Source organism: Anolis carolinensis, chromosome 3, assembly GCF_035594765.1.
Source record: "Anolis carolinensis isolate JA03-04 chromosome 3, rAnoCar3.1.pri, whole genome shotgun sequence".
NCBI lineage: Eukaryota > Metazoa > Chordata > Lepidosauria > Squamata > Dactyloidae > Anolis > Anolis carolinensis.
In genome coordinates, this window is record NC_085843.1 from 55,557,068 (window position 1) to 55,581,518 (window position 24,451).

The 24,451-nt window shown below is 40.9% G+C and overlaps 1 protein-coding gene across 1 annotated transcript; it reads right to left on the reverse strand.

The window, feature by feature from the left end:
• On the reverse strand, window positions 1–24,251 carry poglut1 (protein O-glucosyltransferase 1). The gene is made up of 11 exons (XM_003219091.4): window positions 24,076–24,251; window positions 22,069–22,159; window positions 19,444–19,587; window positions 17,158–17,293; window positions 16,893–17,014; window positions 14,867–14,926; window positions 13,080–13,179; window positions 9,704–9,762; window positions 3,907–4,074; window positions 2,942–2,998; window positions 1–717 (listed from the first exon to the last, which is right to left on the reverse strand). The coding sequence occupies exons 1-11, from the start codon at window positions 24,155–24,157 to the stop codon at window positions 561–563; spliced, it is 1,176 nt and encodes a 391-aa protein (XP_003219139.1). The 5' UTR covers window positions 24,158–24,251; the 3' UTR covers window positions 1–560.
• Between the last annotated feature and the right edge of the window lie 200 nt (window positions 24,252–24,451).

Genomic DNA, 24,451 nt, shown 5'->3' on the forward strand with positions numbered 1-24,451 from the left:
TTTTGTACAATCTGTTTGTTTCACAATCTCTCCATAGTCCAAAAAACTATTGCAAAGGATAAATGTCAAATTACTTCTCAAGTCTTTCTGATGTGGTACACTGAGTATTTGTAATGAACTTGCGTCCTAAGAAAAACGGGATTAAATGTCACATCCAAACAATGATGGAAATGATTCACTCACCCTTTCAGTAATATAGCCCACTCAATGGAATTAATTTGGTAGTAAATGATGAGTCAGCTGAAAACAAGCATACAAGTTCCCCTTTCAAAAGGACATCAGAAGCAAAGTAAAATTAGAATTAAGTGGAACTTAAATCCCCACTGACTTGAATTCTTTTGAACCTTATTAAAAAAAACCCTGTCATGATTCTTTAAAAAGAGATTTTGGAGCCGAGAAAACAGATTAAGACAATACAAATAATTATAAAATTCCCCCCACTTCTATGTTGTAGTTTGGCAACATGAAATGCTGATTCTACCATGAAAAATATCAGTGTTCTTTGTATTTCACCATGTCCTCTAGTTCTAGACTTGAACTGGAAAATGGAAATTTGTTCTTTACAATTCTGTTTTCAAGCGTTTAGGAGAAATCTCATTGTAGTGCTTCTTCCGTTTAACTTTGTAAGTCAGAGCTTTGGAGTAATCAGTCAAAAGTTTCTTCCAGTAGCAAGAGATGTCCTCCATTCGCAAGTGGTCCATGATAAACTGGCGACCCCTAGAGGCAAGACAAAGAAATGCAAAATGTCAAAACTAGTTTTCCTAACTCAAATAGTGCAGTACAAGTGAAAAGCAGCTTCATCAATCCAGAGAACTCAGCCCCACAATGTCTTAGGATTATTTGCGGAAAAACACTGAAAGTAAACTGAAATACAGCAAATGTATGTTCATAGTCATAAATATCAGCAGAACTCGGTTACAACAAAAGAAACAAGTCAGTGTTAAAGACTAATAAAAATATGGTGGCATGAGCTCACAGGAGCTACCAACAGCTTTTATACATTTGTCCAGATCACTTCATATCACAAGCTTCAACCCCCAAATCCAGCCACAATGAATTTGTCTGTCTTTGACACCAAAATGCAAACCTTTTTTATCCCAGTTTAAACAGACATAAAGTTAAGGCCAGGTCCGCAACTCATTTCATAAATGGTTACCACAAAAAGAGCAGAGCAAATGTCCCCGCAATGGTGATGCTTAACATCAAATGACTTATAAAGAGTTTGCTGATATTTACATTTTTTTGTGTGTCAGGAGCGACTCAAGAAACTGCAAGTTGTTTCTGGTGTGAGATAATTGGCCATCTGCAAGGATGTTGCCCAAGGGACGCCTGGATGTTTTACCATCATGTGGGAGACTTCTCTCATGTCTCTGCATGGTTTGACAGTTGCACTATGGCTACAGGAGACTGGATTTAAATCCCTGTCCATATATGGAAACGTACTGGGCCACCTTGAGCAAACCACTTTTTCTTAACCTCATTGGAAGGCAATGCCAAACATCCTCTGAAAAAAACTTTTCCAATAAAAAAACCATGATAGGTTCCATGATAAGGTTACCGTATGTACAAAATGACTTTAAGTCTCACAACAGCAGTTCTAACAATCAAGACCTTCGAGTTCAATTTATTGTGATGTAGAAGACTTTTATTATACGCAGAAATATTTTCATAACCCTCACTTTCCTAGTATGCAAAGCAAACTTTGCAACACTTGCCTAAGATGGCAGTCTGTTCTATTTTATCAAAACAACCAGTGACAGAGCACAAACATTTTTGTCAAATTCAGAAGTTACTCTCTCTTTAAAGCTTCACTGCCAACCAGGCCTCCAAGGATGGTTCAGGAGGCCCTCTCCCACTTCTCTTTGTGGAGCACTGGTCTCAACAGTGATGCAGAAAATATCCCCCTTCAGATCTTAAAAGCTTGCTGCTTTCATGTAAGATGAGGTGCTCCCTAAAGTATCAAGGCCCCAAGCTATGTGGGAACTTGAAAGTTAATAATTTTACTGAGAACTCAGAACTGGCAATATATGTTGGGTTATGGAGCCCTCAGTGGCACAGCGGATTAAACTGCTGAGCTACTGAACTTGCTGATCGAAAGATCGGCGGATCGAATCTGGGAAGCGAAGTGAGCTCCCACTATTAGCCTCAGCTTCTGCCAAACTAGCAGTTCGAAAACATGCAAATGTGAGTAGATCAATAGGTACCGCTTCTGCAGGAAGGTAATGGCGCTCCATGCAGTCATGCTGGCCACATGACCTTGGAGGTGTCTACGGACAACGCCGGCTCTTCGACTTAGAAATGGAGATGAGCATCAACTCCCAGAGTCGGACACGACTAGACTTAATGTCAGGGGCAACCTTTACCTTTATGATAAACATGGGGCTATTAATAAGCAACTAATTTGATTTGGAGGAGAATTTTTACTGGAAACTAAACTGTGGAAAAATCTGGAAGACTGTGCATAGTACTGAAGAGTCTGGAGTAATAGGAAATTAACTGTTTTGCCTCTTGTGCCATGTAATATTCCCTGCCTGCAAATGCACACTGGCATGTATGAAATAGAAAGCCAGAAATATTATAGTTTATATACAAAATGTTGCTTTGTTGATACATATCAGAGAGTCAGTGTGATGTAATAGTTTGAGCACTGGACCAAGACTCTGGAGACCAAGATTTGATACTCTGCTTGGCCATGGAAAGCCTTGGATTTCCTTGGATAAAGTCACACACTCTTTGCCCTGGAAAACTGTGCGAGATTGCCATAAGTTGGAAATAACTTGACGGTCCACAACAACAATTTATGAATTAGCATTTTTCCATCTTTAAAGAATCTGAACAGTAGCAACCTAGATTATTCTCATGGAATTATTAAGGGTCTATGTCCTAAATCTTTTAACTACTAAGCTATGTTCCTACCAATGATGAAAAACACAAAACTTACCGTTCTGAAATTTCTTCAGCCACATCATCATTTTCTTTCACAAACTCCAATAACTCCCTGAAATGACATTAGCAAGTTACCACATGCTGCATCAACATGTGGATCAGAGGATGGCTAGTCAGGTTCTTGGTGCTGCAGGACAGGTGGACAATTAGGATCAAAACAAAATGGCACAAGTTTCTTACTCCGTAGCTCTAAAACTATTTGAAGGATTTAGTAATACCCCATTCTTTTTATTGGATCACATTCTGAAGATCCATGATTTCAATAGTATCAGCAGCCCAACAATGGAAACTGAAAATACTCCTTTCCATTATTGTACTGATAGTTGATTTGCCCGATTCATCTCCTAATGGACAGAGATACTCTCACTATAAGGTGGTCCATTAGGAGATGAATTGGACAAATAAACTATCAGTACAATAATGGAAAGGAATATTTTCAGTATCCATTGTTGAATTTGACCTAGAAAGTACCTGAAACCATGAATATTACAAAATGCACTTAAATTATCTGACTTCTGGTTCCAGCACCATAGGTTTGCTGTGGAGGACCTAGAGATCCCTACATAGGTATCCTCTATTAATCTGATAGGTCCTCCAGCATGACACTATGGTAACTTCTGAGATAATTTGTAATTTATCTGGAGGATCTAGGAAATTCCTAGAGGAATAATTTTTCCTTCAGGTGCAGGTACGTGAAACTGCAGGTAAAGGTCCTGCGTACACAGGTTTCTTACTGTATTTGGAAAGCCAATGTTTAGGGCACCAGTGTACAACCCATGGCCTGCGATGCCGAATACTTAAAAAAATGGTTCCCACCCACATTATACCCAAGACCTATTGCTATATAAGAATACTGCATATTTACCTTAACACCAGAAAATTTGAGTTACATAGCAGCATATAAATTAACACAGATGTGCACACAGTGGTTAGTAAGAGACTATGGCTTCCATCTCTCACCTCACATCAGAGAGATCTGATTTGACCGGGATGTAGTGAACCCAAGGTTTTAGTTGGGAGTAGAAGAATTCCTGCCAGTCTTCCCCAACATGAAAGACCAGTGAGCCACACAGGAAGAGATGCTTGAAGCGGAAACTGGCTGCTACACCTCGGAAGTTGAAAAGGTATCTGAATAACAATAATCAAGATGCTATTTTAGAATATTGTGTTGCATTTGATAATCAGCACATCTCATTTAGCACCCAACAAAATGGATCAATAAAACTGGATGTCTATTTTTTTCTTCTTTTATGCCAGACTGTGCAGAGTGTGGTCCCAGGACCTCACTAGCTCCGATTTCATGGCCCTCAACCTCCCCTGAGTTTCTCCACTAGTGTTGCAAAGCTGTCAAGAATAAACATTTCACAAATATTCACTAAAGGATTACCCAACACAAAGCTTTTAAAGAATTCTATCTTTACCATATGTTGGAAATATTTCAAACTATTTCTGCTATTTATTAGAGTGTTTCTTCAGTACAGTTTTAAATCCATGAAAGTTCCCAACTGTTAAAATGGAAAAAGACCAAGCTATTGCTTTTCTTCTTCACAATGTTTCATTGTACAGTAGTCTCTCGCTTATCCAACATAAATGGGCCAGCAGAACCTTGGATAAGCAAAAATGTTGGATAATAGGGAGGGATTAAGGAAAAGCTTATTAAACATCAAATTACGTTATGATTTTACAAATTAAGCACCAAAACATCATGTTTTACAACAAATCGACAGAAAAAGCAGTCCAATACACGGCAACGTTATGTAGTAATTACTGCATTTACAAATTTAGCACCAAAACATCGCAATGTATTGAAAACATTGACCAGAAAAACATTGACTACTAAAAGGCAGACTGCATTGGATAGTACAGAATGTTGGATGAGCAAAGGTTGAATAAGCAAGACTTTAATGTACTTTAGTTCTTCTTTTTTGGTGTAAGGACTCTTGAGAAGTAGCTTCTCAAAATGAACACTTAGTTCTCTGAAACATTAGGGAACTGGCCTGTCAAATTAAAAGAGTACAATCCATTTAGCAACAGGAGTCATAAAGTTGTCTACATTTTAGATCTATACCCAAAAATGTTTCTGTGAACTCCACAGCACAGGCAATCAAGAGTGACCTTGTCCAATGCCCTGTCAAATTCTTCATTCCAGAAATCAACCAGGGTTTCAACAGGATCTGCTGCCAAAGCAATCGGAAACACTCCAAAAAGGATCAAAAAGCCATTTAGATACACCAGTATTCTGGGGATTATATTAATGGGCCCCAGGCCCACTCTTTCAGAGGTTCTGAATTTAGTGATTGGTATGTGACAATGGTTCCCAACCTTTTATCCTTGATATTTCAGCTTCCAGAAACCCCAGCTAGCTTGGCCAACAGTCAGGAATATTGGGAACCTAAGCTCAAAATACCTGGAGAACCAAAGGTCTATGACAACTGAACTATGAAAAGCTGGGCCATACTAAGAACACCATCATCCTGTCCAGTGCAGGAAGGGATGTCCAGCATGTTTTAATCATGAATTTTAAACTCGTATCCTATGTTTTAAGCTCTGTTCTGTGTATTGTAATAAGCATTTTATAGAAATAAGTTTTAATATGTATATTTTATAGAAATACATTTTAATATATTATAATAATAAATCTTTATTTATATCCTGCCACCATCTCCTCGAAGGGATTCGGGGCAGCTCACAGAAGCACTCAAAGTGCCGCATATAAACAACAATACATAAGTATATCCACAGTGACAGAAGTACAAAAACAACAACACACATGAAATCCAGCTAATAAAATTGTAAGAATTGTAAAAAATTTAAAATTTCCTAAAACACAGTATAAATATGTATATTTATAGAATCTTTACAATATTTGTGTCTTTTAAATATTGTCCTCTTGGAAATATTGGAACTACCAATTTAACAACAAAAACCTTCAAAAATATGCAACAGCAGCATGATGTATGATGTATTTATCATCATCATCTTCTTCTTCTTTATTTGTGGACTGCCCTATCTCCCCAAAGGGAGACAGAGTCATTATAAAGTTTTAAATCTTTTATTATAGTTTAATGTCTGTTTTAGGACCTGTGACAGCAACTACTAATATTTGGTTTTAAAATGTTTTAACATTTATTATGCATGTTTTATCTGCTACTGGTAAATTTCAAAAATAAAAAGATATTAATAAAATTACATTAATTGAGGTATCAGTAGGTTAAAACTGTAATTTCAGATATAGATAAGACTGTCCAACTCTGATTACCTATATATTTGGGTATAAGCCGACCTGAATATAAGCCAGCCAGGACCCCCACTTGAGTATAAGCCAAGGGGGGCTTTTTCAACCCTAAAAAAGGTCTGGAAAAACTCAGCTTATACTTGAGTATATACGGTATTTGTATGCTTTTAAAAGCTATGCAGGATACTTTAACTATAAAAGATTGAAGAAGGATCTTATGTCTCCTTTGTGGTAGTGGACCCTATGAAAAAAATCACCCAGCATCAAAAATTAAAAATTTAGCATCATCATTTAATAATAATAATAATAATAATAATAATAATAATAATAATAATAATAGGCTGCTCTGAAACCCCCTTGGGGTGAGAGAGGCGGGACAGAAATATGGTAAATAAATACATAAAAACTTGATTTATATCCCACCTCCATCTCCCGAAAGGAACTTGGGCAGCTTACAGAACAGCACATAATAGTGCCACAAAAACACAAAAAATACATCAAGAATTGTAACAAAAGCAGTATCAATTAACATAAGACAACACTTACAAGAAATAAGAAAAAACCCACCTCAATTAAATAAAATTAAATTTGTTGCATCTATGGCAGTGTTTGTATTTCTTTTTGGTTTTAAGCAAAGAAATAAGAATTCCCACACCTAGGGAATCAATATAAATAAGTGAACACAGTGTAAAAATACATGTATATCAACCTAAGATTATTACAGATAAAACCCCACTGGCACCTAGGAGCTTGCATCTATAGCGTAGGTTTCTCCTGTTGGTGGAGGCAAAATTGCAAGGTGCACAGGAAAAACACAAATGAGGCAGGAGCTGAGAAAGACCTGCCTAGTTTTTTAAAAAATGGCTAATTTCTATTCCAGGTGTCTTTTTCCTCTTCTCAAGAGACCCTGGGGAAGTCATTAAATATACCAGCATCGTCTATATATAGCAACAAAATCTTGCTCAGAGAGACTCTAGGGAACATGAGACGACAGAGTGCCTTAGGTATCCGAGGGAGCATAATCATATCAGCTACTTATTATCACTGAGTGACGCACAGGGGATATAGGGATTCTTTGGGATTCCTCAGATGAATTATAGTAACACACAGAGAAATAAGCCAGACAGGCTTTTCTAAGAGGTGGAGCGGGGAAATAGTTCAGGGTGCCACATACTGTAGTAGATAAAGGGAGGTGTGAAAATGGAAGTTACACACCACCAACACAGCTATAGACACCTGAGACAGAGAGCGTCTCTGAGGAGAGAGCAGATGGTGAGCTGTGTTTTGGGGGTCACTCTAGACTTCTTGACTTTTTTAAGGCTTATGTGAGGACCGGGAGCCCCTGATGGCACAGCAGGTTAAACCGCTGAGCTGCTGAACTTGATGATCAAAAGGTCAGCTGTTCGATTTCGGGGAATGGGGTGAGCTCCTGCTGTTGGCTCCAGCTCCTGCCAACCTAGCAGTTTGAAAACATGCAAATATGAATAGATCAATAGGTACCGCTCCAGCGGGAAGGTAATGGCACTCCATGTAGTCATGCCAGCCACATGACCTTGGAGGTGTCTATGGACAACTCTGGCTCTTCGGCTTAGAAATGGAGATGAGCACCAGCTCCCAGAGTCAGACACGACTAGACTTAATGTCAGGGGAACCTAAATGTGAGGACCTTTGTTTGTTTGTGTGTCTGGGAATCAATGGCATGATATCACAAAGGATTATGAGGCTCTGGATAGGAAGCATGAAGGAATTTGATGTACAAGTTATCATTTCAACATTCCTCCCAATTGAGGGAAATAGCTAAGAAGGGAGAGAAGAATTTAGCTTCTTGGATCATGGTCTGCAATGTCATGAAGTGTCACGACCCAGGCTGCAGAGCACCAATAACCATACACAGAGGCCAGAATCTATCTAATATCTTTATTAAGGAAATAAGTAAAGGCAATAAAAATAAGTGTAGAATATAGTTCAGAAGAAGACCTTTCAGGAAAGGTCAATTATAGTCCAGGAAAACAATGTCCAATATAAAATATTAAGGTCCAAAGTTGTAATCCAGTAACCGAAACACTCACTTTGCCAAGCAAAGTGAGGGGAGATGACAAGGTTCTTAGTCCAAGGAACTTGATGTAAGGCTAGGAAGTAAACTTGATTCTTGGAACACAAGGCTTGATACAAGGCAACAAGGAACGAGGAACAGGGACAAGATCCGTGGTAAACACTTGGCAAGGTCCGGGAAGCAAGGCAAGGTCCTGGAAAGCAAGGCTGAGTCCTAGGAAGCAAGGCAAGGTCCGTGAAGCAAAACAAGGCTGGAAACGGGAACGAAGGCTTGGAAACGGGAGTAGCGCTGTCCACACACAACCTACTCCAGTAGCTGACGAATTGACTCCGCAAGATTCCTACAGGGCAAAGAACCTAAATAGGGTCTCGTTTTCCCACCAAAGAACACTTCTCTGGGGAACCAGAACCGAAAGTCAATCTCTGTGTCCAGATGCATGACTCCCTAAAGTTTCTCATGAAAGCAGTCTTAATCAGCTGAATGCCTGGCTGCGATTCTCAGGCTTCTGCGATTAGCCTGTTGAACTCCTTTTTGTTGTTGATAATAATTACGGCGAGAAAATGGGGGAGATTTTGACTCAGGGCTTGTTTGGCAGATTTCTGGAAGACAAACCTCCTGCAGGTGCAAAGGCTCCAATTCAGGCTGGGAAAGTTCCAATTCTGGCTGAAACGGTGGAAAACCCAAGTTTTCCTCTTCATCTGTCACAACAGCGCTAGGAACGGGACTACATGGCCCATGAGTCATCACATGAAGATGGACTTCTGGAACCTGATGTGCTGCACCTCACAGCAGTGGCCAGGAAGATTTTTTATATTTTTTCTGATCAGGAAGGCTTTAAACAAAGCTATCAGCGGGAGAAAGTATTCTGGAGGGCAGAATTTCATCAAATGCTGGAGATACTAGTCCAAATGTTATAGAGAACTGGGCAAATAATACAAGAACCTAACTATGGAAGAAATGATCCATGGATCTCTTCCAACTTGATGATTCTATGACCCAGTCCTATGAGCAACCCCCCCCCCCCACACACACACACTATTTTAGATTTCTACTACAAAGACCAAGCAAAAGTCACAAGGTGATTAATAACATTGAACAGAGATTGGATCTCAGGATATATAAGGGAAAAAAGGTTATTACACAGTAAGTTGGACTCAAGCTCTCTTTCACATCAGGTTCATGGATGATTCAAGTTCCTTCTCCTCTGAGTTAATAGCAAGAGCTTGAGGATAAGAGGGATTAAGCAAGCAGTACTGGCAAACAAGGAATTACAATAGTTTAGCGGTGTGCTATAAACTTTTCAATATCCATTTCAGTGCAATAGAGACATGAAAGAGTCACAGTAGATTCTATGTGGAGTGTTCAAACCGATGTATTACTAACCAAAAGAAAGTTAGCTAGCTCACATGAGAACTGAAGTGTTATGAAATTCAATTTCCAATCATTTCTAAGCAAAATTGACTACTTACTTGTATTTACAATGGTCTGTTAGTGAAATTTCCTTAGCAGGAGGTTCCCCAAGGGTGTCCTAAAAAAAGAGAGACATCATATTGTAGTTTGAAATCATCTTCCGACAGACCACAATCTTCACTTGCTTTCTGTAGGACACAAAGGCCCCTTCCCTACAGCTGAATAAAATTCCACATTTTCTGCTTTGAACTGGGATATATGGCAGTGTGGACTCAGATATCCCAGTTCAAAGCAGATATTGTGATTTTATGGGTTATATGGCTGTGTGGAAGGGCCCAAAGGTGGGATCTGCTCTGTAACAAAACATATATATTGGTCCTTTACTTTCTAACATGGTACTTCCAGACCTTGGCATCAAGTCCCACTGATCTCACTTGGACTAATTTCACAGTAAACAAGATCTACATATAAGTGGTTTAGTATATGAATGCAAAAAGGAACCCACTTTACAGTGATGACGTCTACATGAAGCTTCATACTTCATTCAATGTACAGAGGACACATCCAATGCCCTTTCTTCACAAACAAGCTACAGCTGCCCACCATTTTCTTAGAATGCAGAACATTTCTTAGAATAAGAGTGGTCATTTAGAAACTTTTCATCTTCTCACGCTTTACAGCAACTAAAATGTGAATTTGACAATTGGTAATTATGCCTCCTACACCATGGCATCCCGTGTGACAATCCAAAGACAGACGACCCAGATCATTTTCACTTCCTCAACATGCTACATTTCCCCACGTATGTGGCAGACATAACAGACTGGCCGCCCAACTCTTAACCACAGAGAAAAGAACTGCCACGTTAGAACATAAGACATTACGAAGGCTTCCTTCTAGAGAATCCTGGATTTTGTAGTTTCATGACGTATTAAGAGGCATTTAGAATTTTATGCCAGATTGTCTTTGTGTTGTATTTGGCAGAAGTGGGTTAGAGAATTACGCACCCCACAATTCCATAGGACAGAATCACGACAACTGAAATGGCAGGACACTCCTATAATTGTTTGGGACATCCCAATTATCAGAATGGCAGATTATTCAAAGGGGAGCATACTCTCGATGAAGAATAAACTAGGTAAACAATCAACCTGTAAGAAATGAAACCAACAAAAAGAATCAAGCAATTTGATATTTCTACAGTTGAAGGTTTGATTCTCTGCTCAGCCAAATAAATTCACTGGGTGACCTTGGAAAAATCACATGTTCAAAGGAAGGCAAAGGCAAACCCCTTCTGAACAATCTTTGCCAAGAAAGCTCTGTGATAGGTTCGCTTTAGGATAAGTTGGCAATGACATGATGCATTGGTATTTCAGTGTTCAACTTAAGGGAACCCAGTTTGACTCATGCATGGATCAATATGAGTACTATATTTTAACTCTTATACAAAAAGGGATCATCCCCTTTTCTGTGTAAAACGGTGAAAGGCAAGACCTTAGTTCACCTTAAGAACAGACAAGCATCTCGAGCTCTGAGGATTACCTGGGAAAGAATCCCACTGGAGCATTGCAGCACACCAAAATACTTGGGCGTTACCCTGGACCAGGCTTATAAGACTTATTTATTTATTTACAGTATTTATATTCCGCCCTTCTCACCCCAAAGGGGACTCAGGGCGGATCACATTATACACATACAGGGCAAACATTCAATGCCCATAAACAAATCGGACAGAGACAGACAGACAGACGCAGATGCAGACTTACAAGAAGCACTGCTTGACTATCAAGCAAAAAGTGGGCGCTAGAAATAATATCATATAAAATCTGACTAGCACAACCTGGGGATCACAATCAGACATAGTGAAGACATCTGCCCTTGCGCTTTGCTACTCTGCTGCTGAATACGCATGCCCAGTATGGAACACATCTCACCATGTTAAAACAGTGGATGTGGCTCTTAATGAGACATGCCACATTATCACAGGAAGTCTGGGCCCCACACCACTGGAGAAAATATACTGTTGTTTAGCCAGTATTGCACTACCTGACATCCATTGGAAAGTAGCAGCCAACAATGAAAGGACCAAGGCAGTGACATCTCCGGCCCATCCCATGTTCAGATATCAGCCAGCATGCCAATGCCTTAAATCAAGAAACTGTTTCCTGAGATCTACAGAAACACTTGCAGGAACACCTCAGCAAGTGAGAGTCCAAAAGTGGCAGGCTAAAACCAGAACCTCAAGCCACAGTTGATACTGAATGAGAGGCTCTCTCCTGGGCACGCAGAAGACTGGGTAACTTGGAAGGTGCTGAACAGACTGTGCTCTGGCACCACAAGATGCAGAGCTAACCTTAAGAAATGGGGCCACAAAGCTAGCCCCCGAGATGCCATTAATGCCTTCTACTTTCCACAGAATAACATTCAACTTACCCACAGGCCACATCAAAATCCCTAATTTTGCCCCCCAAACCTTCTCTTGACTTATACATGGACATATAGGAGAGCATACATGCTATGCTACATAGCTGAATTTCTTTTGGTAATAGTGTTCCATGACATCAGTTTCACAGGAAGGCTAGGAGATACTAAACAAGACAGAGCTACCCAACCTTTTTCAAAATATTATATGCGAATACTATTATCTACTAGTGATTACAACTTTAGAATCAGAGCATGTGGAGGAGTTACTCCAGGTGAGAGCTTGAAAATCTAAATTTTGTGCCAGATGCACATCATATACACACACACATATACACCAGCCATTAAGGTAGGGGGCTTCTGGTAGATGAAGTATAAAAAGGCACTTTTTCCAAGTTCTACTCTAGCTTAACATTACTTTTCTGTTTCTCAAGTAAGAACTTTCATATTGCTGATACCAGACTTTTAATGAATAGCAATATAAAATACTAGCTGTGCCCGGTCACGCGTTGCTGTGGTGAAGTATGGTGGTATGGGAAATAGTCAAGATAATCCAGTTCAAAACAGATAAAATAAGGTTATAAATGGGTTATATAGCTGTGTGGAAGGGCCTTGAGTCTACATTGCCATATAATCCAGTTAAAATCAGATAATCTGTATCTTATAGGCAGTGTGGAAGAGGCCTAAGTGAGGCCTAACTCTGCCTGTCCCCTGGGCTGAGTGGGTTGCTAGGAGACCAAGTGGGCGGAGCTTAGTCTTCTAACTGGCAGCAATTGGATAAAAATAATTATTCCTCTCCCTCTAATTAGGACTTAATTTTTCTTTTCTTTTTGTTGTATGAACGTAGAGGCATGGATGAGGGGTTGTGTTGCCAAGTTTAGTGTTTCTGGGATGTGTTGTTTTGTTGTTTTGTCCTAGGCCGAAATTTCATTACCCATTCATATATATAGATAGCAATATCCTCTTTTTAAAAAGAAAAAGAAAAAAGGAAGGAGTTGGCTTAACAGTAATTACTTTTTCAGACTTCCAGGCTTGGTTTTTAGTGTATTCTGCATCAACTAGTTCTGGGTTTTCTCTCGAAAGAAGGATAAGGGGATCCCGCTCGGCACTTGTCCTAGGAGAGAAAGTACAGAAATATCTGCTAAGAAAATTTCCTATTGTTGATTGACTTACATACCCAAACAAGCAACTAAGCTAGTAAGATACCGAGAATAACAATGAAAGACCAAACGTATAAGGAAGGAAAATGGTAGAAAGGTGAACGTGGCGGGATTCTTTTAGGACAAGGAGGCATCACTGCCTTTCTTCATCACACACACCAGAGTTTTTCCATAGATTTTCCTGATGTGAAGAAATATAAAGAAACTGTTTGATGCCGCTCTCCCTGATAACCCCCCGCCTGCATTTTGAGAACTTCTGGAGAGGCTATTTTCTCTGTAAAGGCACATGCAGTGCAGACACAGGAGAATGGTTACTCCAAACCTCTGGGATTCAATTCCCAAAGAGTGTCCTCCCTATTGTCCTTCTGTAGGCAAATAAATTAAACTATGTAACAATTAGAAACATTTTGAAAAACAATACCTGTTCCCAGTTATTCCCTGTTTAATTGTGTGGAACTTACTTTGAAAGTAGTTGTTATACTCCAGAAAATTTGTTTTTGTGGCTGCCACAAACTACGTTAAATTGTTTGAGACTCTATGAGATATCCATTGAAAAAGTATAGCAAAATGTCCTGCAGGGTGTCCCACAAAAGCAAGGTTTTCACAACTAAATAAACTTTTCCCATGTTTTTATGATAGAACCAATTAGGAAATGAGGTATTGTTCCATTATCTGGGCAGAGGCTACCAAGGGCACTAGAGAGAGAAGGACTGTCCCATTCATCGGGGTGGTGCTGAAGGTGGAAAAACATGTTCCCCCTTTCCCCTGGCTATGCCCCCTCCCTTTCCCATATCATAAAGGAGGGTTGTTTCCACGACAGGGACAGGGGTGGGGGGAATAACAGAAAAACACAAGGAAACGGTTTTCCTCCTTCAACCCACCCCCACCCCCATAAATGGGACAATCCTTCTCTCTCTTGCGCCCCTGGTGGTCTCTGTTCCGGATAAGGAACAGTACCGGAAATGACATTCGAATCCAGGAACAAAAATAGTGGTACATAGTGTTATTGTATCGGCAACTCTTTGAAATCTGAACTATGTGCTTGTTTGCCTACTGGTCATTTTCATTTTAAAGGCTATGTTCTGATTTCCATCTTACTGACAAAATAACTATATTTTAAACTTTTTATATGTTATGAAGATTTTAGCTGCATTTATTTTAATTTGTGTAGGCTCTCTTAATCCCAAACTAAAAAAGACAGTATATAGATGATGAGGGATAGAAAGTATTAGCCTAGACTACACTCCATCTTTGGCCACTACAATGACATAGGTATGTCGAGAAGGCCTTTGATTGAGGAGTAATCTTTCTGGCATATTAAATGTTGCCTTAAGCCAGTGGTTTTCAACCTGTGTGTCCCCAGATATTTGGGCCTTCAACTCCTGGAAATCCTAACAGCTGATAAACTAGCTGAGATTTCTGGGAGTTGTAAGCCAAAATACCTGGGGACCTACAGGTTGAGAACCTCTGGCTTAAGCAAAGTGACAACTCTCACATACTGAACTAAATCTAAACATTATTCAAGAACAAGCTGGTCTTTCTGGATAAGCACAAGACAGAGCTCTCATCCTGTTAAGGCCTCAAGTACTGTAGTTCTAACTGACAAAAGCATCAAAATATTCTGAAGTGGGAACAGCTCACCTGGACCCTCGGAAGAAGGCTTTGGAAATCTTTGCCCTCCAGGGCCATTTTTCTGAAGAGCTAAGGAAATGCACATCAAGACATATTAAAACACTGACATAGCATATCTCATAATACCAAAAGAAAACATTAGGCTCAGATGGGCAACCTGTGGCCCTCCAAAAGTTATTGGACTACAATTCCCAGCATTTGTCACCACTGGAAATGGCGTGCTGCAACTTGAACAACTGAAGGACCACAAGATTCACATCACTGCATTAGTTTTTTTCATTATTTTCATGGAATCATAGAATCATAGAGTTGGAAGACACTTCATGGGCCATCTAGTCCAACCCCCTGCCAAGAAGCAGGAAATAGTATTCAAAGCATCCCCAACAGATGGCCATCCAGCCTCTGCTTAAAAGCCTCCAAAGAAGGAGCTTCCACCACACTATGGGGCAGAAAGTTCCACTGCTGAACAGCTCTCACAGTGAGGAAGTTCTTCCTGATGTTCAGGTGGAATCTCTTTTCCTGTAGTTTAAAGCCATTGTTCTGCGTCCTAGTCTGCAGGGCAGCAGAAAACAAGCTTGCTCCCTCCTCCCTATGACTTCCCCTCACATATTTATACATGGCTATCATGTCTCTTCTCAGCCTTCTCTTCAGCAGGCTAAACATGCCCAGTTCTTCAAGCCGCTCCTCATAGGGTTTGTTCTCCAGACCCTTGATCATTTTAGTTGCCCTCCTCTGGACACCTTTCAGCTTGTCAACATCTCCCTTCAACTGTGGTGCCCAGAATTGGACACAGTATTCCAGGTGTGGTCTGACCAAGGCAGAATAGAGGGGTAGCATGACTTCCCTGGATCTAGACACTATACTCCTATTGATGCAGGCCAAAATCCCATTGGCTTTTTTAGCTGCCGCATCACCTTGTTGGCTCATGTTTAACTTGTTGTCCACGAAGACTCCAAGGTCTTTTTCATAAGTACTGCTGTCGAGCCAGGCATCCCCATTCTGTATCTTTGCATTCCATTTTTTCAATGTATTATCTGTTATTTTTCTGTGTTTTCACTCACAATGCATTTTAACATAACCCCATTCCATTATTGGCTTTGCTAACACTATGGCATAAATAACTAAAAGGCAGGAGATAGGTAACAATCTATCTACTTCAATAAATCTATTCCCACTCTATTACTCAGAAACTATTCTTTCATTGCAGGTGAAGTCATCCCAGCTAAACAAGCTCTTCATCCCAATGGTAATAGTGCCACAGACTGTTAACAAGCTGTTTTACAATTCTATTTTTGTGTATTCAGAGAAATGCATGCACTACAGCTGTGCATTTGCTTCCTTCATCTCTGCAGCTTGAGACAATCAAGAGGAAATCGTCAGTTTCTTTCACAGTTGAGAATCAGCATATTTATTTTCATTGCAGCAGGATAAACATTTCAACAAGCAGCTTGTTAAAGGCAAAAAATCAAGCTAATCACCATGTGCTGAAAAACCAAACACATTTGGAAAAGTCAAATATTTTTCTTTGCAATACTTAGAGCTATTTCCAAAAGGTATTCATACCTTGTATGTGAATTGTGCACAGTGACACTATAACAAAAATCCAAAAAGGAACTTTTCTAATATGTGAGTATATTCCCTATATTCCCAATATATCCCCAATATGCAAATCTTATAGGTACATTGTCCATTAAAGAGCAATAGATTCCCAGTTCTTCCTTGCACCACCCTATATTTCAGTCTCAGGAAATTTCTCCCCATTTCCCAGAACTAACTTATGTATGAATTTCAACCACTTTGGCCCAAAGACTGAGCCAATTCAGATGCATGCAGACATAGCATATGTTTCTGAAGTTGCTATGAAGTCTATATTCACCTTCAATTTCACAAAGTACAATTACGTCATTTAAAATGTGCTTAACACTGAACATTTTAGACTCTATGGATTTTATATGCAAGCAAAGCTCAGTACAGGAAACTCGCAGCAACCCAAAGCTCAGTACGTTTAAGGACCTTCATTTTGAATCAAACATACCTTTTGAGATCTTGTCTCATTAGGTCCCAACGTCCCAGGCCAGTTGGGTAAATGGGCCAAACAGCTGGGCCCCCTTCCCAAAATGTCCAGGCAGGATACATAATGTCGTAGTATTCTGATGTCTTACAGAAAATGAAAAGAGAGAGGCAAGATAATTGCAATGAAACTACTCAATGCTGCAAAAGATTAACTGAAGCAAGATAAACCTGCCTCATTGTTTAGAATCTAGTATGACTAAGGGGATAACAACTCTTTGTTCTCTCACCTTACTGAAGGAGAAGATGGGCACCTTCGGCTTCATAAACTTAGGCACCTGGGGGTAGTCTCGCACATTGATTACCATCTCCATATCGGGAAGTTCATCAATGATCTCCAGGATGAAGTGTTCAACCCCACTGCACCTGGAGATGGGAACACACAAGGTACAATCAGTCCTCAACCTTTGTGGGAAATAATAGTAATAATAATAGTTATTATTATTATTATTATTATTATTATTATTATTATTATTATTATCATCATTATCCGCCTCTCCTGATGGCTCACAATGGGGCACAACAAAGTCAAAAACATATGAACATAAAATATATACAAGAAATTACATAGATAAAAACACAAAAATATAAAAACTTGCACCAAACACAGATACAGAATTGACATGTAGTAGCATTAGAATGTAAATCAAAACTCATGATTGAAAGTTGACTGGGTAGGCCTGGTGGAAGAGATGGATAAGGGTGCAGGATCCCCATCCAAGTCAAAAATCTGTAAGTATTATTTTTAAAAAAACTTTTCTGGACGAAGTTGAACATTGTTCTGGAAGACCTAGAAAAGCCAGAGAAGTGTTCTCTCTAGGCACATCTAGGTCCTCCAATGTGATTCCAATGTGCACCACCTTTTATTGGGGTACAAATCGATCTCCAATACCATAGGACTCCAATTCTGTCATCTAACATGGGAATAATAATACTGATCTGCTGCCCAAGGACATAAGCCACCTTAGATTTCACCTTGAGAGAAAGGTGAGATATAAATAAAATAAAAATATAGAGTCCAAAAATAGAACAAATCCCCCAAATGACCTCTAAAAGTAAGACATTTGGAGTAACATTACTTGTGATATTGTTATTCACTACAAAAAGTATGTAATATTTTATCATTAAATACCCTATTTATGCAAATCTAATGCTCACCATTTCTGGCTAAATTACCTCGCCAAAATTAGGGTGCACATTAAGGTTGGTGTCATACAGTCATCTTAGTGCTGAGCCAAAGCCAAAGAGGAAGCTGCTTTAGGAGCTGCACCTGGAGCTCCTCTTTGAGGGGCGTCACCTCTAATTTAATGGTCAAAGCTCAATGTTATGGGATCCTGGGATTTGTACTTTGGTGAGGCATCAGCAGAGAAGGCCTTGTAAACTACAGCCCCCATGATTCCATAGCACTGAACCAAAGCAATTAAGGTGCATTCATTCTACAACATAGATGCACCCCAAAGTTTTCCTTTCACTGGAAGCTTTGGTGTTCTGACACTTTGGTTTTTAAAGAAGGAGTTCTAAGCAGGCAGCAACTGTAATGCACACTTTTTTTGGCCAAATGACAAAGAGTGAACTTATTACTGCTGCACATTACATTAGGCAGCAAATTCTTTTTTTTTCTTTTTTTTTTGTTTCAGGGGTTTGAAAACTGAGGTGAGCATTAGATTCGATGGTGCATTAGACTCGAGTAAATACAGTAATATCATTGCTTGCAACATGTTATCAACAAATTCCATCTTCTTCTAAGGACCCAAGGGCAACTGGGGCCCCTTCCAGGCATATGAATAAAAAGATTATCTGCATTGAACTGGAATATATGGTAGTGTGGACTCAGATATCCCAGTTCAAATCAGGTATTGTGGGATTTTCTGCCTAGATATTCTGGGTTTTATGGCTAAGGATGGGCCCTTAGAGCTATGCATTCTCCTTCACTGCATTCCCCTAACAGCCCTGTGAGGCAGGCTGGGTCAGCTAGTAAATTGTGCAGCTGAGTATTTGATCCTTGATATAATTTATTCCTAACAGTGCACTACACTGATGTTATAGGTGTTTCAGTATCTGTGCCAGGAAAAATGCAGCAATAGGTGAACAAGACAGGAATGGGAGAAGACAAGAAAATAACAGGTAAGGGATCTTGTGAACACTGCTTTTCAACAAGAACTACAAATCAGACTGAGTGCAGCCACAAGCCCCTTCTGACACCCGAACAACTCCTGTTTTAACCAACTCCACCAGTTATCCCTTTCAATTATCCTTGTTCTCCCGAGGCATTTATTCCCAGTTTCCTTCAGCTTGTAACCCATAACACCTGCTCACACACCAAAAGTGCAGTGTCAGTATTGATTTCTTAGAAAAGTCGGTGCAATTGCTACACGGCAGGCACAGTAAGGCTTCATCACTTCCCTCCTCTTGGCGTGGAATGGAGCCCTTTCAAACATTTTCTGCTCAATGACCCAGAGGTTAAGGAGGCCAGGGAGGCTTTCCTCTTAACGGGGTGGATTTTGTATTGCTCTCACCTGGCAGGGAACATGCAGTCATGCTCGCGGTACAACTTCTTCGCAATGATCTGGTAGTGAGTCCCGAGTCGTCGGCTGATTGCTTCTGACAGTAACTCCTCAGAGATTCCCTCTTGAAAGGGATCCAAATCCTGTTCCCTCACTCTAAGAATAAGAGATGCCATTAAACACTTTAGGGAAAAATAGTAGAACAAAAGTCTAATGAGATATTCAGGAAGTAATTTTGGCTTTAGATTACATCCCACAGAATCTCCCAGTCTGCATGGAAATTCTGATAGTTGTTATTTCAAAAGAGGGGATTTTCCAAGTTCTAATTGTGAAATACCATTATAGATTCAGGGACAGCCCTACCATAACTTCTTGGCATTTTGGCTAAGATCAAGTGTAGTATTAGACAGACTGCGGACACATCTACATTTACTATTTAGGTTGGTGTGAAACCAGAAGAGGAAGAAGCAATTTCATTGTACGAATGATTACAGGTGAGGTCCTGGAAATGGTGCGAGACTTGCATAATGTTTATAAGCACCACAGAAGCTGGCCTTGAACTGGTTCATATCTGCAGTATCCATGACTAATTGACTGTGGAGAAATAGGGTTTTTTCCCCATTTCCACCTGCTGCAATGTGCATGTACAGATTGCTGGAGTGCCTGTCCCTTAATTGGTTTCACCATACATTGTGGTTTATGCATAGATTTACTGATGCAAATTAAGGGTGCTATTTCAGAGTATCTCCCATCTTTGCCTACCCTGGTTTAAAGCTTTTAATGTGCATTGGTGTGCATTCATGGAGTGTGTCATCTGAACACCACGCTGTCAAGTTATCTTCAAACTGCATTAAATGGTCAGTGTAGATGTGCCCCGAGGCAGGAGATACTAGGTGGCTACTGAAGGGTGTCAACGGCAACAGCTATGGATATACATCTTTCATTCTCCAATCATTCCCATTCTCCCGAGTCCTTTCACAATATACAATGATTCCACTCCAAGTGTTGTGGCAACATTGTGGAACCCTGGGACTGATTTTTGATGAGGTGCTATATCTTTCAAGCTGGGAATTCTAAATGACCTTCCCCAAACTGTAAATCCCAGCATCCCACAGAATGTTCCCAAGACAGCAAAAGTATTTTATTGTATTAAATGACACTCAGGGTAACCCCTTCCTTTTTATAGCCTAGGCAACCCAGTAGCCCTTGCCCAATTTATTGTAAATAGTATCAGCCAGCACCATCTAGTGGTTTGAGCCCTGGATTATGACTCTGGTTCAAATCCCTGCTCAGCCATGGAAATCTACTGGGTCACTTGGCAAGTCACGCACTCTCAGCCTTAGAGGGAGACAATGGCAAAGCAAATGTGGCCTAGAAGACCCCATGATAGAGTTGCCATAGGTTAGAAAATGACTTGCAAGCACACATCGACGACAACAACCTGAAAATGATCCCTGACTGAGGAAACAGGGAGCTCTGGACAGAGCTACCATGCTGATGGCTGCATAATGGCAGCAGCAAGGTTGCCATGAATTGCATGACCTGAGTAGTATCTGTATACCTGGCCAAGAGGAGAGCATGGAAAAGTTACTTTGGGGGAATAAAACACCAATACTCCCCACATAGATGGCCAATGGCCAGCCCAGTTGGAGGATTTTGGAGACAATACCCTTTTAAAAAGCCTTTCTAAATTCTAGTCCCAGGTCATGTACTCCAACTGGCACAACACATGTGCATGTATTGTTCTACTTTATGCAATGCATCTGGTGTGACTGCTCTTAACACTGCAGCTTAAAATGGGTATCAAAGAGATACCAGCTCAGATGCAAGTTGAAGAGGAAAGGAGAGCTTGGGAATCCTATATTTCATCCCGATACATAGTTTTAACATGACATCCCATCACAGATATTAGCTAACCCGACTACTAACTCATCTCTATGGGAGCAGACAAAGAATGTTTGCTACATGTTGTCTATTCAACTATATCAATTGTGCACTGAATCTGAGACCTTTCAAACACAAAGTATGTTTTCCACCCCATTTCCATTCTGTAAATACAGTGTTCCCCTGCTACTTCGCGGTTCGCTTATCGTGGACCCACTGTTTTGCGGGAAAATTATTTATTTATTTGCTCCATTGCTGCTGCTTCTCCTCCTCAGGGCTGCCCCCTTGCTTTGGCCCTGCCATGTGGCTCTGTCTGCCTCTGCCAGGGAAGAAGGAACGCCGCTCTGTTCCATGAGTGAGCGATGGAGGGCGGGCGGCAGCGGCAGCTGAAGAGCCTGGAAGAGGAGGGCAGACTCCTCTTCTGCCGCTGCTCCAGTCAGCCATGCCAGGAAACATGGAGGATTTGGAAGAGGGGGCGGGACACGTGGAGGTCTCTGGAGCAGCGGCAGGAGTCTGGCCACCTCTTCCAGGCTCTTCTGCCGCCCACCTTCCATCACTCACTCACCGAGCAGAGCGGCGTTCCTTCTTCCCTGAGGAGGAGAAGGAGCAGCAATGGGGTAAATAAAATAATGTACAACTATTAAAATTAAAATAGCGTCCCTACTTCGTGGATTTCCTGGAACATAACCCCCGCGATAAGTGAGGGAATACTGTATTAACTGAAATTTCAGAGATAACGCCCCACCCCCTTACTTTTGATAGCAGCGACAATTTTCCGTCACACATGGCCTGTAGTTCTCCACAGCTCTTTCAATCTGGCCCATGTATTTTTTCCACCTGGTATCTGAAATACAAACAAAACGACATTTTGAGGAATCTTGCAACAATTATTGAGATGTACTACTTCCAACTGCACTGACAAATGCAGACCATAGAAGGCTGTGCCAGTTAAGAGATGCATATTATGTGATACAGTTTGGCCTAGATCCAATCTCCTGTTTAGATACAAAACTGCAGCTGATTGGAGTAATATACGGTGATCCCCTTACTAATGCAATGGGTCCGAGGAAGACCCATGGGGAATCCTTTGTTAGGAGGTGTTAGCTGGCCCTGATTGTTTCATGTCTGGAATTCCCCTGTTTTCAGAGTGCTGTTCTTTATTTAATGGCCTCCCAACAAAGGATTCTCCCCAGGCAGGAATCAGCCAGGCTTTGAAATGGGAAGGCTTTTCAATGCTAATCAAGATGATTAATTGCAACATTCACACTTGCCTCCAACAGACAAGAGTTCTGTCTCCCACCTTGGACCGTCCACAGATATATAAACCCCACTTGACTAGCTTCCAACAGACCTCATTATTTATTTATTTATTGAAATCATTTATATTCTGCCCTTCTCACCCAGAAGGGGACTCAGGGTGGACCACAACATATATACGGCAAACATTATCCCTGAGGATGCCTGCCATAGATGTGGGTGAAACGTCAGGAGAGAATGCTTCTGGAACATGGCCATAGAATCTGGAAAACTCACAACAACGCAGTGATTCTGGTCAGGAAAGCCTTTGACAACACACTGAACTCCAACTTGTTTGAGGAACAAATATATTATTCCTTGAAGCAGATGCTATCAGGAAGCAGTTGGGGAATTGAACACAGCCGTTAGGAGAAACGGAAATTTTCCAAGACTTAGGATATATCGGTATTGTAGTTTGACACGACATCAAATGCCATGGCTTTGAATGTTTGCCATTGTATGTTGGAATCCACCCTGAGACCCCTTGGGGAGATAGGGCGCAATACAAATAAAGTTGTTTATTATATTATTTTTATGACACAGCAAACTAGATATGCTGGATTTCGTATCACAAAATCACAAGTCGAACACTTCCCAAGTGTCTAGGACTGTGTGATGTATTTTCGGATGATGCGCGCAGATCCCAGTAGAGTGGCCTTTTGCAGTTGGCAGATCGTAATTTTGTCAATGCCTATCGTTTCCAAATGCTGTCTGAGGTCTTTTGGCACGGCACCCAATGTGCCCATCACCACCGGGACCACCTGCACTGGTTTCTGCCAGAGTCTTTGAAGTTCAATCTTGAGGTCCTGATAGCGGCTGAGTTTTTCCTGTTGTTTTTCGTCAATGCGACTGACACCTGGGATGGCGACATCAATGATCCAAACCTTTTTCTTTTCCACAACTGTGATGTCTGGTGTGTTGTGTTCCAGAACTTTGTCAGTCTAGATTCGGAAGTCCCATAGTACCTTTGCGTGTTCATTTTCCATTATTATTATGGCTCAGTCAGGACTATGGGATCCAAAGACTTGTAGTTTTACAGGATCTCCAGCCTTCTCTGCCAAATAGTGCTCCTACTTCACTAAACTACAATTCCCAGGATTCCACAGTACTTAGCCACAGCCTGAAAAGTAAACCTTGTAAAACTACAGCTCTCAGGATTCCATAGCAGTTAAAAGTGGTGCCAAACTGCATTGAATCTACAGTATAGATCAGGCATGGGCAAACTTGGGCCCTCCAGGTGTTTTGGACTCCAACTCTCACCATTCCTAACAGCCGGTAGGCTGTTAGGAATGGTGGGAGTTGGAGTCCAAAACATCTGGAGGGCCCAAGTATGCCTCTTGTCTCTCCCTTTTTAGAACAATTCTCCCTTTTGCCCATTGTTCCTCCCTTTTTGGAACAATTAAGTGCAACCTCCCGCTGGAAACTAGTATTAGGTCGGCATTACATTATCCTGCACTCACTCACCTGTTGATTTCGCCTCCCAACAAAAGAGCAACAAAGACAAAGCAGCCACCTGTAGCAGCAGACCGGCACTGAACTGCCCCATTGCGTCGAATGTAGCCACAGCGCATGCGCGGGAACTCTTAAGTCGACTCTCCGGGGTTCGGACTAGCGTTCATTGATAAAAGAAAAGCTTTCGAATTCAGCAAGCGCCACCCTCTGTAGGACTACGCATGCGCATGGCTCTCGGCAAACTTCGGATTGCTCTATGGGGATTGTAGTTTGTACCGAGCACCGCAACAGCCCCTCCCACGCAGGGAATCACAGCATTGGAAGGGATTCCCAGCAATCAAGCCCTTCCAGGTGTGCTCTGCTCACTTCTGGACAAGCCCATATTCTG